Genomic DNA, 17,246 nt, shown 5'->3' on the forward strand with positions numbered 1-17,246 from the left:
ATATTCAATTCAGAGGGTGAACTTCACTCCTGGGTTTCTTCAGACCCTACCTTTATCTTAAGTCTAGTTATTCACCCTGTTATATCCTTCAGTGGCTCTCTCATGTGACCTCTGTAGGACTGTGGTTTGCTTGAGTGCAAACCCCATTAAACCCCAAGCACTGTGAACACTGGAACTAGAGAGCTATGTATCTCTTTGTGTGGTTGTATGGGAGATCGGTACAGAGAAACATCTAGCAAAAACTCATTGCCATCCAAGTCACTGTTTCAGTCATCACCTTTACCCTTGTATGAAGAAATGTTGCTCAGAGTAGGCTGCAGGGATTTTCTCAACACTCTCCTCTGTAGTTTTTCAGTTGCAATCAGACATTACGTTTTTGTTTTTTTTTTCTATTTCAGATTGTGAGAGCACTGATGTTCAAGATGGTCCTTTCTTGTGAAGTAAACTACTGTGAATATATAGTTTGAGGAAGTCTTTATATCCTTATTCCAACCAAGGATGCCTTATTCCCTCCTCTTGGAAAGCCTTTCTGAGACCAAGCTCCTGAGATGAGCATCCTGGTTTTTGCCCTTAAGTGACTTTTGCATGTCAAATTTAAGTTCTGGGTTTTTGTTTCTGAAAACTTTTGAGGTTAGACTTTGACTCCATAATCTACTGGACCCTAATAAGGGACAAGGCTCACTGATTTTGCAACTTAGTTCTTTCGCTTGTAAAGAACCTTTTTCTCCAAATTATTTTATCAAGGGAAATTATGGTTTACAGAACAGTTGTTGAAACATGAATACCGTTTCATATCTCTTTGTGATACATTTCTACACACCATTCCCACTACCGACCCAAGTCTCTCTTCACCATTATGACAATAATATTTCCCTTTCCAGGGAAGTGTGAGAACTAGCTACATATGAGCAGATTTCTCAAATGGGAATAACATTGTCTATTCTGCTTTGGGTGTCATCTCCAACCAGATGTTGGTGCAGATAGCAAAAAGGCCATAGTGTGTTAACTTGGGGAGTGGCAAGGCATGTTTTATCCATGATGTCTGAAACCATCCTAGTCAAAATGTCTTTTCTTTTTCTCTCTTATTATTATTATTTTTTTTTAGTCAGAGTTCAACTCTGGTTTATGGTGGTGTGGGGGATTGAACCTGGAACTTTGAAGCCCTGGGCATGAAAGTCTCTTCGCAGAATCATTATGCTATCTACCCTCACCTTGAAAACATTCTAAGTGGTGTATATGTGTTAGAGGAACTATCTCTTCAGGATTCCCTGGGATCATTCTTCTCAATTATTCCACTGGTTTGAATCTGGGTGGGAATAGAACCTGCCACCCTCAGACTGTATATCATCATCTGACAAAGACTACAGACTCTCCCAGGCACAAGACAAGCAACACTCCTTACTTTGTTGAGTGGTGTCTGTTTGCTAGTAAAGGTGGCTCAAGAAAGGAAGATCACAGGGGGGGCTGAGTGGTGGCATACCTGGTTAAGTGTGCATGTTACACTGCTCAAGGACCTGAGTTTGAGTCCCTGGTCTCCACCTGCAAGGGGAAAGCTTTATGAGTGGTGGAGTAGGGCTGCAGGTGTCTCTATCTGTTTCTCTCCCTTCTTATCACCCCCTTCCCTCTCAATTTATGGCTGTCTCTATCCAATAAATAAATAAATATTTTTAAAAAGAGAGAGAAAAGATTAAACAAAAGAAGAAGAAAAGAAAGGAAGATCAGGTCGGAGAGACAACTCATCAGGGAGATTAGGGCACAAGACTCACCCTGTTTCTGTGCAGCCCTGGTTTGAGCCCAAAAACCACATGGGAGTTGTGATGGTTTTCTTTGCTTCTAGGGTTATTGCTGGGGCTCAGTGCCTACACTACAAATCCGCTGCTCTTGATGGGCATTTTTCCCCATTTTATTGGGCAGGACAGAGAGAAACTGAGAGGGAAGGGGAGATAGGAAGAGAAAGACACCTGCAGACCTGCTTCACAGCTCATAAAGTGGACCCCCTGCAGGTGGGGAGCAGGAGCTTGAACTGAGATCCTTGTGTGGGTCGGTGCCCACACAAGGTGCCATCACCCAATCCCCCTTTCTTTTTCTAGCCCACTCTTGGATATGAAAACTAGCCTGATAGCTAGTGTGAAATCCCATCTTGTCAAACAAACAAACAACAACAAAAATTAGAATACATTGGCAAGGGGAAAACTGCTCAGGAGGGTGACAGACCATTGATCACGTTGCTTCACTGTGTCCTGGAACCCCACCTCCCCAGTAGAGAAAGGTAGAGGCAGCCTGGGGGTATGGATCCACCTGCCAATGTCTACGAAGAAGCAATTATAGAAGAAGCAATTATACGAAGAAGCAATTATCTTTCTGCACCCCAAAAAGATCTTTGGTCCATACTCCCAGAGGGATAAAGGATAGGAAAACTTCCAATGGAGGGGATGGGACACGGAACTCTGGTGATGGGAATTGTGTAGAATAGTACCCCTCTTTTCCTGCAGTCTTGTCAATAATTACTAAATAATAAAAAAAGAAAGGAAGGAAGGAAAGAAGAAAGAAAGAGAGAGAGAGAAAGAGAGAGAGAGAGAGAAAGAAAGAAAGGAAGAAAGAAAGAAAGAAAGAAAGAAAGAAAGAAAGAAAGAAAGAAAGAAAGAAAGAAAACTAGACACCGTGACTCCCCATCCATGGAGTTCCCTCTGTTGTTTCTTTTTATTAAACAAGAAGTCTTCATATTTAGTATTCTCTTTTCTAGCAGAAAGAGACTTCTCACTGTTTTTCACAATGCTTGCTGTAAACTTTGATAGGTTTGTGGGTACTTACCTTTTAAGATGGAGGCTCAATACACAATGTAGGACTCCTTTCTGAAGCTGCATTTTACTGGGTTGAAACCATTAAAAGGAGACAGGGAATCTGTGAGTGGGCTAACATACTCAACAACCCAGATTGTTTTAGCACCAAGATTTAAGAACACTCCTGAGAGAAAAAAACTCAGAATATCAAAGCTGTTTTGCCTAGTGTCATAAGATCTCTCTCCCAGACCTCTTCCTCCTACTTGCACGTTTGCACGATATTTTCAATCCCCAGCCCAATAGCCAACGAAGAAGGTACAAAAGATGGAGCCAGGTGGGATTTACAAAAGTAATCTGTATTCTAGCCAAAAATATCTTTAAAAACAAATCCCTTCTAAAGGGGAGACAAACTACATAAGACACAATACATTTAAAATATGTATTGAAGTTACAAATCAAACTTTTCCATATGATTCCAAAGTATAAAACACAACATCAAAAGGCATTCAAACAGGTCTTTTATACATCACAGTGTTAGTGGCACAAAATATACTGACATTTCTAAAGCACAAACCAAATTTGTTGTTTGTTGTTGTTTTTACCACCACTTGTTGAATACAGAATGTATATATGTGCATGGCTTATGCATGCATATTTATACAAGATTAAAATACACCCATGGTAAACAATGAGCAAAGAATAAAACAAAAAGTAGGCCTGTGGCTGGAACCTACCCTTAATTGAAGGGTCCTGGAGTTGTGGAAGACAGGGTTACAGCAAATCAAAGGAAGGAGAGAGACCATGGGTTTTAAGTACCAAAAAAAAAAAAAAGCATGCTTTCCTAGTTATGTTGCATTAGCAATTATTGAACTCAGGCCCCTTTGTTTCATTTGGCTTTTTAAAAAAATTTATTTATTTATTGGCAATACCCATCATAATCTCTTCCTTTTGTTTATTTTCATAAGGAATTGGGTTAATCATAAGGGATGAACAGGCTTTGGTATTTTTAAGGAGAATTTCATGAGGCTTTATACATGCAAAATTCCTTCCCTTAATTATTCCACTGTGATTTATTTATAATATATACAGGGATAGTTATTAGTCACTGGGCATCTGAGAAATATACAAAAAGAAACAAAAGTCTCACCCTGGTTCTTTCCAATCTTAGTTTTTAAAGACTACCAAGGGAACAACCTTCTATTTTAATTTGCAAAGTAACTCTTAACTTTTAAGTGAGAATATATATATATATATATATGTGTGTGTGTGTGTGTGTGTGTGTGTGTGTGTGTGTATTTGCATATCTAAGAGTCCCTTTCTCTATGGACCCTATATTTTAATTAGGAATTGGCCTGGTCCTTAAACAGATTTTATGCAGTAATAAGTTGTAAAGAGGACAACATCCCCTGTATGCCAGAACTAGCAGATGTTGTCTCTTCAAACTGTCGAGAACTGGGAGGTTGAGTAAGAACTGGTATGGACAGCAATTCATGCAACCAAAGTTTTTTTATTTATGCTCTGAGCCTAAGGTAGTCTTTGCTTCATGAATGTCCATAGTGAATCTTTCTTTTGCGACACTGGTCTCCTGTGACAGGGAAGCTTAGCTAGCTGGGCTACGGGACACACAACAGAACCAGACCGAGATTTTAAGCATGCCCATCATAACTGGACAACATAATCTCTTACTAAAGGGACTCAGAGAAACCATGGGTCATCTGTGGTCGCCATCACCATCCCAACCAGTCATAGAATCAGCCATGGTCCACTGTCTGTCTCTGTGAGTTTTCTTCCCTTTCAACCCAGGAGTTAAATGCCTCTTGAAGAACTGACTTACATGTGTTGGTGGAGTGTAAGTATAAAGATCTGTAAAAGTGGATGCCATTTTAAATTATGATAAACTGTGATTAGTGATATGAATGAGTCTGCCTACTAAGTGTACAAATCCCAAAGTTTTACTGGGGAATAATAGCAAGGCTCAAATCAAAGTGCAGATCATTTCTCACATTCTATTTACATGTTAGATCATGCAGGCATTGTTAACATTGCAAATCCATGAACAATGAGTATACAGCCCTATCTTAAAAAAAAGTCTGATGGCTGAATTGCAATAGTATAGAAGGATTTCAGTGTGTTCTTGCTGGTATCTTACTTGGAAATGGATAATGTTTAGTTTGTTATTATGGAATGGAACTGAGACAGGCCTGACGCAGAAGCTCAGAATATAGACGTGCTACTTTCAGATCTCCAGGGTTCCTGCCAAGGACAAAGTGCATGCTTGAAAAACTCATAGGATGAAAAGTCATAAGTGATATTGGGCTATAATGCTGAACCATAAACTCCTTCTTCCAGAGTGGGTGGTTGACCCCACTGAGAACAAAGGGGTCTAAATCTGAGCTCCAGCCTAGGGAATACACTTTTCCAAAGGCTCTGGTCACTTTTCTCCCAAGCAAAGGGCACAACTAATATATGCATTCTTGAAAAGTGTAATGGGTAGTAGTACAAACAGGCTTGGTAGGCTGCAGGGATGGGGGTGTGGTGGTGAGGAAAGCTTGCCCTGGGGATCACTAGAAACAGAACCCCCAGTCTGCCATCTTTGACAGGTGCCATAAAAGTTGCTAGCCAAATAACTGTTTTCACAAATCACGGACTGACCTCTCAGATTCAGGCCACCAACCTTATCTTCAGGACTCACAGGATGGTCCCCCCTCACCAGAAGAAGACACTCCTACCACAAAAACGACTAAAACGCTATGATAACCTCTCCAGCTCCAGAGATTCAGAACCCAGGTTTCTCCCCAAAAGTTGGTCTCAGGAATATTCTTCTTCTAGTTATATATTTTAGGGTATGTCAGATATCAAACCCACTAAAACTATCCTGGGCCCTTCACTACTGAATTTTGAAACCACAATTAAACAAACAAACAAAATCAGCATGTTTTGGATCCACACTGACTTCCTAAATGACATCAGTTTTACAAGGAAAATAAATACGGAAGGTAAAGAATGAGGCAATCCCACACTGTCTGACCTAGCAAATGTTTAGGAGTGAAGGGGAATGTTCTAAGTAGGAAGGAAAGCCAAGACCTGAGGAAAGGTACACAGATGCAGAAGTCAAGTGTGCAAAACTCCACCCTACTTCACAAATTTGCTTGCAAAAAGCAAAAAAAAAAAAAAAAAAAAGGTTAAGAGTCAGATTTTGTCTTTCTGGAATGCTTAAAAAGTTCTAAAACGTCCCATTATAATACATCTGCAACATTCGACTTTCTGTTATTTTTTAAAGAAGTCCCAAGTTCAATGCAATCACTTTGATCTTGCAAAGCACATGCAACTTTAAAAGCCACATTAAGTCAACCCCCTTTAAAGAATACACTATCCTCATTTTTCAAAGTTAATTGACGGAATAGTGTGTGTGAATGTGAGTGTGTGTGTGTGTGTGTGTGTGTGTGTGTTCTTACTGAGCACTGCATCTGCTGCCACGGTAACAGTCACATATGACCTATAAAAGACCCAGTGGTAAAATCCCTTTTCATCAGACTAAGGGAGTGAAATGGAAGATGTTTTTCAGCAGAGGCAAAATGATCAGCAACAGGACTTGGCACATTGTAAGATCTATGCTTTCTCCAACATAACGTAGCCATTTAAAAATGGAGACAATCCAAAAATCTTGTTTTCCAGCCCTGTCAGGATGCCCTGTCTCTGAGGATCAGTAATACCATCATATTCTTTGCACTATTTGAGGAGACAGACAAGCATCCAAACTGCTGTGTTTCCCAGGAAACTATGCCCTAGTAAAACTTTTGCTTTCCGAAGACATTTAAAAAATGTATCTGTTGATATCTAGGTGAGAAGGGGTAAAATCCTGGCAGCTGAATAAAATCACCAAGGAGAAGAAAAACAAAAAGGCAAATCTAGTAATGGAGATGGTCCTTTAAAAATGTCAGGAGCTCCAAAGAAATGCTGATAGAAGAGCCATATATGTGACAGTACACAGCTCACAGCAGTCAAAAAGTCATTACAAGATTCAAGAGAAACACAAAGAGAGCATAAGGCTTTCCAAATCTCCTAAAAAGTGGCCTAGCCAGAAAAGTCTTTAAACAATAACTTCTTTAAATGCAAATTTTAAGAAAGGCATAAGATGGTTTAGATGCACCTTGTTGATTTTCACTACGAAGAAGGAGGAGGAGGAGGAGGAAGAGATGGAGGAGGAGAAGAAGAAGAAGGAGGAGGAGGAGGAGGAGGAGGAGGAGGAGGAAGAGGAGGAGGAGGAGGAGGAGGAGGAGGAGGAGAAGAAGAAGAGAACACCTTCTAAAAAAGGATTTTACTAAATGCTATTAGAAATAAAAACATTTGTCATAAACAGAGTGCTTTTCTCAAGTCAGACTAATTGGACTCTGTCTGACATGAGTTGTAATCCTTTAAAAAAGACTTCTCTCAGCTACACAGTGCCATCTTGAAGCCACAGAGAAGACTTAGAAAATTTTGTATGAGAAGGTCTCTTAAGCAGCCACCAGACACTCCTAGTCTATCACTACTGGGAGAAAACGTTCTCGCTGTGCTTCTGACAGCAACTCCCTTGTCAAATGTGCAGAGACCAATTCTGTGGGGATGTGTCCTACTAGTGCCAGCCTTGCTTTCCACATGCCTAGGTAATTGCACCTGGGGTCACCACAAACGTTCTGACATCAGTCCCTGAAATCACGGCATCCGGCGTGACACTGTGAAGCTCAATGGAGCACATAAGGCAGAAAGATGTTTAGTGAGGGGGGGCGGCAGGATGGGGTGGGGGAGAGCCACATTTCCTGGAGGCATGGGTCTTCTTCCAGCATCACGCTTCACTCTAGGTGGGTAGTGGGTCATCGTCACCTTTACTGCACTTGCACTTGCAGCAAAGGACAAATGGAGTGGCCAGGAGCAGGAAGGGTGAGGCCACCAAAAGCAGGAGCCCAAATCCAGCAAAAATGCCTACAACCTGCAAGGGGGAAACACAGAAATACAAGGTAATGTACCTGGTATGTCAGTTCCATGGCTGAAATAGAACCCACACAAGTAGTTAGACTTTTTAAAAATTATTTTTATTTATTGGATAGAGACAGCCAGAAATTGAGAGGGTGAAAGAGAGACACCTGCAGCCCTGCTTCACCACTGTAAAGCTTTCCTCCCTGCAGGTGGGAACCAGGGTCTAGAACCTGGGTCCTTGGGTGTTGTAACATGTACACTCAACCAGGTGCACCACCGCCTGCCCCCCCACAAGTAGTGTATACTTTACCACCTCACCATCATCCACTAATCATACACCTGTCCACTCATTTACTCATCTACCTAACCGTCTTCCATGCAATATTCACTTTTTATCCATCCATCATCTCTGCCCACTAATCTATCATCCATGCACCACATCCCCATTCATCCACATATAGATGTACGAGCATCCTCATCCACTCCTCACTCACCCATCCAACCACCCATTATTAGCCATCACCAGTCATCCATCAACACAAATCCTCTTCTCTCTTCCTTCACTTCCCTCCGTATCCCTTCTTTCTCTGTCCTCTCTTCTCTTCGTCTCCTTTCTATTTATATATACTAACCAGTAAGCTTCTCCAGAGCTTGACACTGTAAGAGGTGACTCAAATACAGAATAAAAGAAGATCTTGGTCCTTAGGATTACCCAAATATGGTTCAGACAACTCACTGCAATGTGCTTTTTGGAAACTACTAGCCAGTTTCATGTATAAATGGAGCCCAAGAAGTAAGTAAGTAAATATATATACACACACACAAAGGGGGAGAAGAAGTTTTGTTAGAGATTGTGGGATGATAAAAGCAGGGAAGTGGTTAGTGTACAAGAAAGACACCCCACCTGTGAGAGCAGGCCAGGCATGGCATAATAGAGTGGCCAGGGAGCAGGGTGGTAGCATACTGGTGAAACATACAAATCACCAAGCGGAAGGATCAGGGTTTGAGCCCCCACTCCTCTACTGCAGGGGGGAAGCTTCACAAGCAGTGAAGCAGGTGTCTATCTCCCTCTGTGTCTCCCACCCCTCTCAATTTCTCTCTGTTCTGTCAAATACAAACAAAATAAAGGGAAAAATGGCTGCCAGGAGCATTGCATTCATTGTGAAGGCACCAAGTCCCTGCATAACCCTGGGGGAAATAATAGACGGAGAGGGTGAGGGTGACGGAGAGGGTGAGGGTGAGGGTGAGGGTGAGGGTGAGGGTGAGGGAGAGGGAATGGGAGAGGGAGAGGGAGAGGGAGAGGGAGAGGGAGAGGGAGAGGGAGAGGGAGAGGGAGAGGGAGAGGGAGAGGGAGAGGGAGAGGGAGAAGGAGAGGGAGCCAAGCCCATGACACTCTGAAGTTAAAACCCATCACTACTGACCGTTACCTATTTGATTTGGTTTTAAAATAAAATGAATACAAGCAAAGGAATACACCTCATATGCAGATGTCCTGTCATGTAAATCAAGCAGTGTGGCTGGTCAAAAGCAGTTAGTTTGCTACCTGAATGTTTATGAACTCTGAGACAATCCTGAGCCCAGAATCAAATTCTAAAGATGGAGTCAGATCACCACCTAGTGTCCAATGTGATAAATACATAAACATACTGAGCACCTGATTCTAACTCTGAGTCAGGTTGGTTCACTTTTCTCTGGGCTTCAGGTTTCTCAACTATAAACAGATAAAGCAAAAAAAAAAAAAATCCTCTAAGGTTTTTCCCATGAAGCTCTGAAATTTGATATGACACTAAAGAATCAAAGAACAGAAATATATGTTATTCTCTGCCCACTGGTATATGAAACCTTTACAATTTCCTCAGAGATCTGTGTCCTTTTTTTCTGAAGTGATTGTGGGAGCTCTCTCTGGTGGCTTGGATGACAGAAACTGTTGACAGGAAAGGTCAAGTTGTGATTCGAAACTTGAACTTTTGGGCCCTGTCACCATTATTTAGGGAAAGGTAAGAGCTGTTAGTGGAGTTAAGGATATAGATAATGTCTATAGGACAAAGACTCCATAAAATCCCACAAGTACAGGGATTTACTGGAGAACATATGACTTAGGGATGTGGCATGCCATATAAGGTGGGTACATTGCCATGTACAAAGCCCTGGGTTCAAGTCCCTGGCCCTCAACCTGCAGGGGACAAACTTCATGAAGGGTGAACCAATGCTGGGAATGTCTTTCTCGCCCCTTCCCCTCTCAATTTCTGTCTCAATTTCTCGCCCCTTCCCCTCTCAATTTCAATAAAGAAGGAAAGAGAAAGGAAGGAAGGAAGGAAGGAAGGAAGGAAGGGAGGGAGGGAGGAAGGAGGGAGGGAAGGGCTGGGTGATGGCACAATGAGTTGAGCACACATGTTGCCATGTGCAAAGACCTGGGTTCAAGCCCCTAGACTCCATCTGCAATGGTGAAGCAGTTCTGTAGGTTTCTTTCTTTCTTTCAAGCAGTGCTCTCTTCCATTTTCCTCTGTCCTATCCAAAATAAATAAAATTAAATATCTTTTAAAAAGAGAAGAAGGAAGGAAGTAACTATAAGGAGCAGTGGCTTGCCATGCAGGTACTGAACCTCAGCAATAATACTGGTGACAAGAGGACATGCCAGAGCCATCATGGAAGTCCCACGTGTTTCCATCCCTCCTGAACATCTCTTCCTTCTGAATGATTGTCTACAGCCTTTATCACATCTTCTGAGAATAAACCAGCACCTCAGCAAATAAACTGTTTTTCTGAGCTTTGTGAGAATCTCTAGCACATTAATCAGTTCCGGGAGGCGGTTGTGGGAGCCTTTGATTTAATAGCCAATTTATCAGCATCAGAGGTAGCGCCTGAGTGTTTTCCCTTTCATATGTTCCTAATGTACACAAAAGAAATGCTACTTTACTAGAATTTCAGTTTTTAGGCCCAATATCATGTCACACTTATAAATCAGGTTTTCCTAGGACAGAGGCAACATTTGCTACACAGCTGGCTAAATGAATTCATCAGAGCTTCATATTAGTGGTAGAATTCAGCAGTGTGAGATCAGTTCATACTTTGGCAAAACTGCATGAATGAGTCCTGAAGTAGATATCCCACAACAAAACTGTTCACATAGTAAGTATGCTGTAAACACGTGTTCAGCTCTAGGTTACAGGATATGGGAGGTGGAGATGGGAAAAGAGTTCTGATTCCCTGGGGAATCTCAGGATAACACAGCATCATTTGTACTTCCTGAGATTCAGAGCAACAGCTAATCCCTTAGACTAAGATTCTCCAACTCTAGTGATTTCAGAGCAGAATATAATTTTTGGACCTCCATAAATGCTCATGAACAGCCTGGTACCACTCTCGTGGTCAATGTCCAATATATTTATAGGATGACCCAGTTGAATTGTCTCTCTAGAGCATTCTACAGACCACCTCACAGGACCTTTCAAAACAACAGGTAATGCCCTGGGCAGACAACCCCACCGATGTGTCCTGGAGCCCCACTTCCCCAGAACCCTGCCCCACTAGGGAAAGAGAGAGAAGGCTGGGAGTATGGGTCAACCTGTCAATGCCCATGTTCAACAGGGAAGCAATTACAGAGGCCAGACCTTCCACCTTCTGCACCTAATGGCCCTGGGTCCATACTCCCAGAGGGTTAAAAAATAGGAAAGCTATCAGGGAAGGGGGTGGGATACGGAGTTCTGGTCGTGCTAATTATGTGGAGTTGTACCTCTCTTATCCTATGGTTTTGTTAGTGTTTCCTCTTAATAAATAAAAATTATAAAATAAAATTTAAAAAAGAACAGCAACAACAACAACAAAAAAAAAACACCAGGTAACATCACAGCTCTGATAAGATGAACATCTGGAAGGTCTCATTCATTGGAACCTGATATAACTGTTAGAGCCTGATTATAAACATGTGTATTGATTCCTCAGAGGCCAGGGTAATGACCAATTATGAAAGGCAAGTGGGCACAAGTTGAATGGAGGAAGAATGAATGATTAGACACAGAGAGATAGGATATCAGACCAGAGTTTTGCAGAATCAAGTCAGCAAATTTGGGGGGGGGGTCCCTGTTAGGTAGCTTGGCATCTACTCTGTTGAGAAACCGTGAGGATGAAGTAGAAAAAGACTATGTGTTACTGGACAGGCTTGTGTTTAAGACTGTTCTGGAAGCTTTGTGGATGGTAGGTCCATGGGAATAAAAAAAAGTCATGCATGAGTCTTGAAGGGCTCACAGGAAGGCTAACTAGACTGTAGAGGAGGAAGTCTAGAGCAGAGGCACAGAACAAAATGATGTTTTGAAAATAATTCAGCAAGACTTTGGGGACATAAGACTCAGGGACTCATTTTCAGTCTGGATGAATGAAAAGGCCAATTCTCTCCCATTCAGGACCTCAGGAGGTATGAGAAGGATCTAAAAGGAGGTCTCTGGGAGACAGGCCATGCAAAGAATATATAACCCAAGGGAGAAGCCAGCTACCATTCAGGCCTCTCATCACACAGGTATTAAAATAGTGACTGTACCCTCCAGGGAGTGAGTGTAGACTGAAGAAAACCACTTTACTAAATCATATCATTTGTGGCAGGAGAAGTGACTATATAGGAGTGGGTTCCTCAGTGGATGATTATAACAAAGCCTCACATCCTGAGTCGACCAACAACAGGCCTTTGTCATCTGTGGGTCCAGGGTCGGTCTCTCCTAGGCCTCTCTCTGTGCTTTGCTGAGGGCCTCTCTTGCTGGGTCCTTACACTGCCCTGTGAATGTCTCAGTCCTGATTTCCGAATTCTTGTAAGGACACCTCCCTAATGGAGAAGGGTCCATATCAAAGACCTTGTAATTGAAATATATATGTGTGTATATATATATATGTATATGTATATGTATATGTATATGTATATGTATATGTATATGTATATGTATATGTATATGTATATGTATATGTATATGTATATGTATATGTATGTGTATGTGTATATGTATATATATATATATACACACACACACATATATATATATATTTAATATATAGAGACTGAGAGCTATTGGCAGGGAAGGAGGTAATGGGGGGAGAGAAAAAAAGGGAGACATATGCAGCACTGCTTCATTGCCCCTTAAACTTTCTCCCTATAAGTAGGGACCAGAGGCATGAACACAGGCCCTTGTGCATCACCTCCCAGCCCTGCCTTCTCGTAGCTTCATCCCCTCACAAAGAGCCCATTCAAACACAGTCCTGCTTTAAGTACTGGGGGCTAGGATGGAATATAGGAAATTTAAGAGGATACAATTGAAGCTCATAACAAAAGAAGATCTCTAGGAGAAATGGCAAGACTGTAGGAGAATTAAGTAAAATAATAATAAAATTAAATAATAATAGTGACAATAAAATATTAGGGAAGTTCTGAGCAGAGTCAGAAAAGAGGAAGGGTTGAAACAGGGACACCCGGAGAGAAAGATGGGTTTCTTCTCCTATCTATTATGAGACCATACTGAGAAGGGAAAGAAAGTCACAGTCCAGGTGCTGGCTTTTGAGTAATTTCCAACAGCTTGCCTTCATATTCTACAAGGCTCTTCCCTCTTTTTAACCTGCCTGTTTACAGAGTCCATGAATGTTTACAGCACAACCACACTCTCCCTTAAGCTCTGGGGACCCAAAGAGCCAGACCCAAGAGATGACAGAACAACCCAGATGGAGGAAGGGGGCCTGAAATAGCAAAGTGACCCACACATCTCTCTATTGAGTTTTGCATGTAGTGTGACTTTGAAGGAATAAAACTGAGGGTGCCGGGTGGTCGCACACCAGTTAAGCACACATAGTTCTAAGCACAAGGTCCCACGCAAGCTTCTAGGTTCCAGCCTCAGCTCCCCACCTGTGTGGGGGGGGTGCTTCGTAAGTGATGAAATGGGTCTGCAGGTGTCTCTCTTTTTCTCCCCCTCTACTCTTTCAATTTCTCTCTGTCCTATTATCCAATAAAATGGGGGGAAATGGCTGCCAGGAGCAGTGGGTTTGTAGTACTGGCACCAACCCTCAAAGATAACCCTGGATGCACACACAAATAAATAAATAAATAAATAAATAAATAAATAAATAAATAAATAAATAGGACTAGAACTGATGCCTCATCAAGAAAATGATGCAAGTCATCAGGAAGTTGCCTTTAGGATGTGGCAGCTAAGCTATGTCTGAAACAGTATAGGAACTGAAGAAGAGTCCTTCTCTCACTGGTCTGTCACTTCTTAGAGAGTCAGCCACCCAGAAGTGTGGGTTAAGGTAGAAAGGAGATAACATGACTGGAGAGAAAGGAGTACAGCCCCTGGCAACAACAATGAATAAAGTAAAACAAAATTTTTTATCCAAGTATCTTCTCTCTGAAATGCTCAAAAGCCAGGCAGGCAATTAGATATTAAATGAGAAGTTCAGTGGGGCAGTTTGGCATAGAGACTAAAGGAAATGGACACAGCCAAACCAGAGGACCCCGGGCACAAGGACTACACTCCATCAAGAATGCTGGCCCGTTTCCCTTCAGGCAAAGAGTGATGTCATCTTATTTGATCCCTGGATTACAACCCAGTGCAATTTTCTCATTTCACCAATGTGACCACCTGTGGCCAAGACACAATCCTAAAAGTTCAAACTATTGTCAAGGCAGAATGCAAAGGGCATCCTAGTTATAAGTACAAGAACCAACTTGTACCTCTTGTACTGAGTTCATAAACAAATACCCTCAGAAAAGGTGAAAGCATGGGTTTTCAGAAGAGGAATTTTTCTAGAATGAACTCCTGCCCTATGGCTGGCTGAGCCTCAAATGACATTAGCAATCAAACAGCTCTATAAGCACATAGGAAGGAAACCAGCTGGCTATGGCATGTCCCACCCTATCGCTGAAGGTGAATGAATGCTCACTGTATTTTGAGTAGGCCAAAAGACAAAGAAAGTATCTTTTGGATCATGGAGATAGCTGTGTTGCCAGGGCATACACCTTACCACAAGTATGGCTCAGGTTGGAGCCCCAGTGCTGCCTGGGAGGTGTCATGGCGCCCGAGCGATTTCTGGTGTCTTTCTTTTGCTCTCTCTCTCTCTCTCTCTCTCTCTCTCTCTCTCCCTCTCTCATTGGAGCCCCAGTGCTGCCTGAGAGATGTCATGGTGCCCGAGCAATCTCTGGTGTCTTTCTTTTGCCTCCATCTCTCTCTCTCTCTCTCTCTCTCTCTCTCTCTCTCTCTCTCTCCTCTTTGTCTGTCTCTCTCTGAATGGAAAAAAAAATAATAATGGTCCAGAATAGCGAAACTGTATGTATTCTAGGTCTCTGAGGACAGATGAATGGATGACGAACACACACACAAATTCTTCTATACTGCTCAGTAGTAAATGATTAACCTTGGGGGCTAGGCAGTAGTGCATCTGGCTAAGTGCACATATCATCATGTGTAAAGACCTGGGTTTGAGCTCCTGCTTCCCACCTGCAGGTAGGATGCTTCATGAGTGGTGAAGCAGGTCTGCAGGTGTCTTTCTCCCTCTCTGTCTCCCCTTCCCCTCAATTCCTCTCTGTCCTGTAAAATAAAAATAAAGAAAAATATGGTCACCTGGAGTGATGGATTCATAGTGCAGGCATCATCTAAGTTCATTTCCCACGTCTACGCTCGACCGGACCTGCCAATATACGGGATATCTTCGCCTACCCTGTCCAACGCTTGACGTCTCGTCATCCAATCTGGTCTCCTACGCCTACACTGAACTTCTCTGTTCCAGACTCTTGGAAACAGAGTTGGCAGTCAGCTGAGGTAAAGAACAAACACCTCATCACAGACCCCTGCAAGCGTCAACCCGGCTTTGACCTAGCACGTTATGATTGGGCCCTCCTCAATCGCTATCGAACAGGCCATGGCCGGTGCGCCGCTATGTTCCACTGCTGGGGAGCCAGAGACGACCCGAACTGCCCCTGCGGCTACAGACAGACTATGACCCACATAGTCAACGACTGCCACCTCTCCAGATTCAAAGAAAGTCTCGAAACTTTACATCAGGCTCAACCTGACGCTGTTGACTGGCTACGGAAGAAGGGCAAACGCTAGAAGAAGAAAGTGCAGGCACTAAGCCCTAGTGATAACCCTGGTGGCAATAAATAAATAAATAAATAAATAAATAAACAAACAAACAAACAAACAACCTCCCTTGTTAAATGCTGGTGTGCTAATGAATCTCCTTCATTTTCAAGAAACGCAAATGCCCTTTCATCTCCTTCATGTGATTTCAGGAATAGCACTGGAAAAAGAGAAGTGGACACATCACGGCAATAGTGTTTAGGTGAAGATGCAGGAGGATAGGTGAAATGGACAGGCCCAGGACACTCATATCTATAATTCTGTTGCTAATTATAAACAGGACATTGTACAGTCAGAGCCCACACAACCATTCACTCCTTCTCAGTGCCATTTGGAAAAGCACTATTTCAGCAGGCGACCTGTCATACAGAGTAAAAATAACACCACTTGGGATAAAATAGAATGGTACAAACTTTTTACATGACATATCTTGTTAGAAAAGTCTTACTGGAAAGGGTGTGAGGTAAACTATTTTTGGCATATAATATTTTTACTCCTGAAGAAAAAAATCCAGAAAATAGCTTGCAATAATCTCAGGGAGATATACCAAAAAAATCCTCTGGAACTAACTGAGATAATATCATTTCAAAAGGCAGCATGCTTAGAGAGCAGAGAAGGTCAAGACATTCGACCTGGCAATCACAACACATAAATTATGAGTCAGAGGTCACTGAATTTAAGGTACTTTCTGAAGAAGTGCTACTGGATTTTTGAGTTGGCCATGGTTTTGATGGACAAACAGAAAAGTATTCCCTGGGTGGACAGGGGCATGAATATGAACTAGGCTGGAAGTTCTAAGCGATGGCACCATTATGTCAGGGGCTCAGTCATCTGGTCCATTTTGTAGGTTACTGAATCCATCTGCCTTACCGGTATTTGTATAGGTTACAAGGCACTGTGTGATTTTCATCAAGTGTAACTCAAAAGTCACTGCTCAGAAGACATGATGGTGTGGGCTGCACAGATATGGCTGATGGGGTAGCTGGGATTTCAAGGGAACTTTTAAAATGGATGGAAGAAATCTGCGTATAGAAGAAGAAAAAAGCGGAGCAGAGAGAGGGTAGGAGGGAGAAGGAACAGAGACACACTGAGTAGGTTCTTGCAGAGGCTGAAAGGCTGACAATGTCTTATAGAGAGATAGAAATGAAACTAAAAGAAAAGTGAGGCAAGAGTCCAGAGGAAACAGGAATAGCAGGGTGCAAACTCCAGATTGTGTCCTGTCTGCATTCTACACTGCTGCTCTCAAGCCTTTAGAGGCTCCCTAGTGTGGTGACATTTTAAGTATAAATGTCCCACCAGATCCTCCCCAGGTTCAATCACAACTTCACCTCCAGCTTCACTGAACCCCCAAATATCCTAATCTTGTCCTGTGGGCCTCTGCTCATGCTGTACTAGGCCTACT

The 17,246-nt window shown here is 42.4% G+C and overlaps 1 protein-coding gene across 2 annotated transcripts in view; it reads right to left on the reverse strand.

The window, feature by feature from the left end:
* Positions 1-3,383: 3,383 nt before the first annotated feature.
* The window catches only part of RNF144A (ring finger protein 144A), a 171,029-nt gene continuing 157,166 nt past the window's right edge, over positions 3,384-17,246 (reverse strand). For both annotated transcript variants that reach the window (XM_016187760.2, XM_060187028.1), the window contains exon 9: positions 3,384-7,749. In XM_016187760.2, the coding sequence (XP_016043246.1) occupies positions 7,618-7,749 (132 nt within the window). In that variant the 3' untranslated portion in view covers positions 3,384-7,617. The remainder of the gene's footprint in view (positions 7,750-17,246) is intronic.

This window comes from Erinaceus europaeus, chromosome 3 (genome assembly GCF_950295315.1).
Source record: "Erinaceus europaeus chromosome 3, mEriEur2.1, whole genome shotgun sequence".
NCBI lineage: Eukaryota > Metazoa > Chordata > Mammalia > Eulipotyphla > Erinaceidae > Erinaceus > Erinaceus europaeus.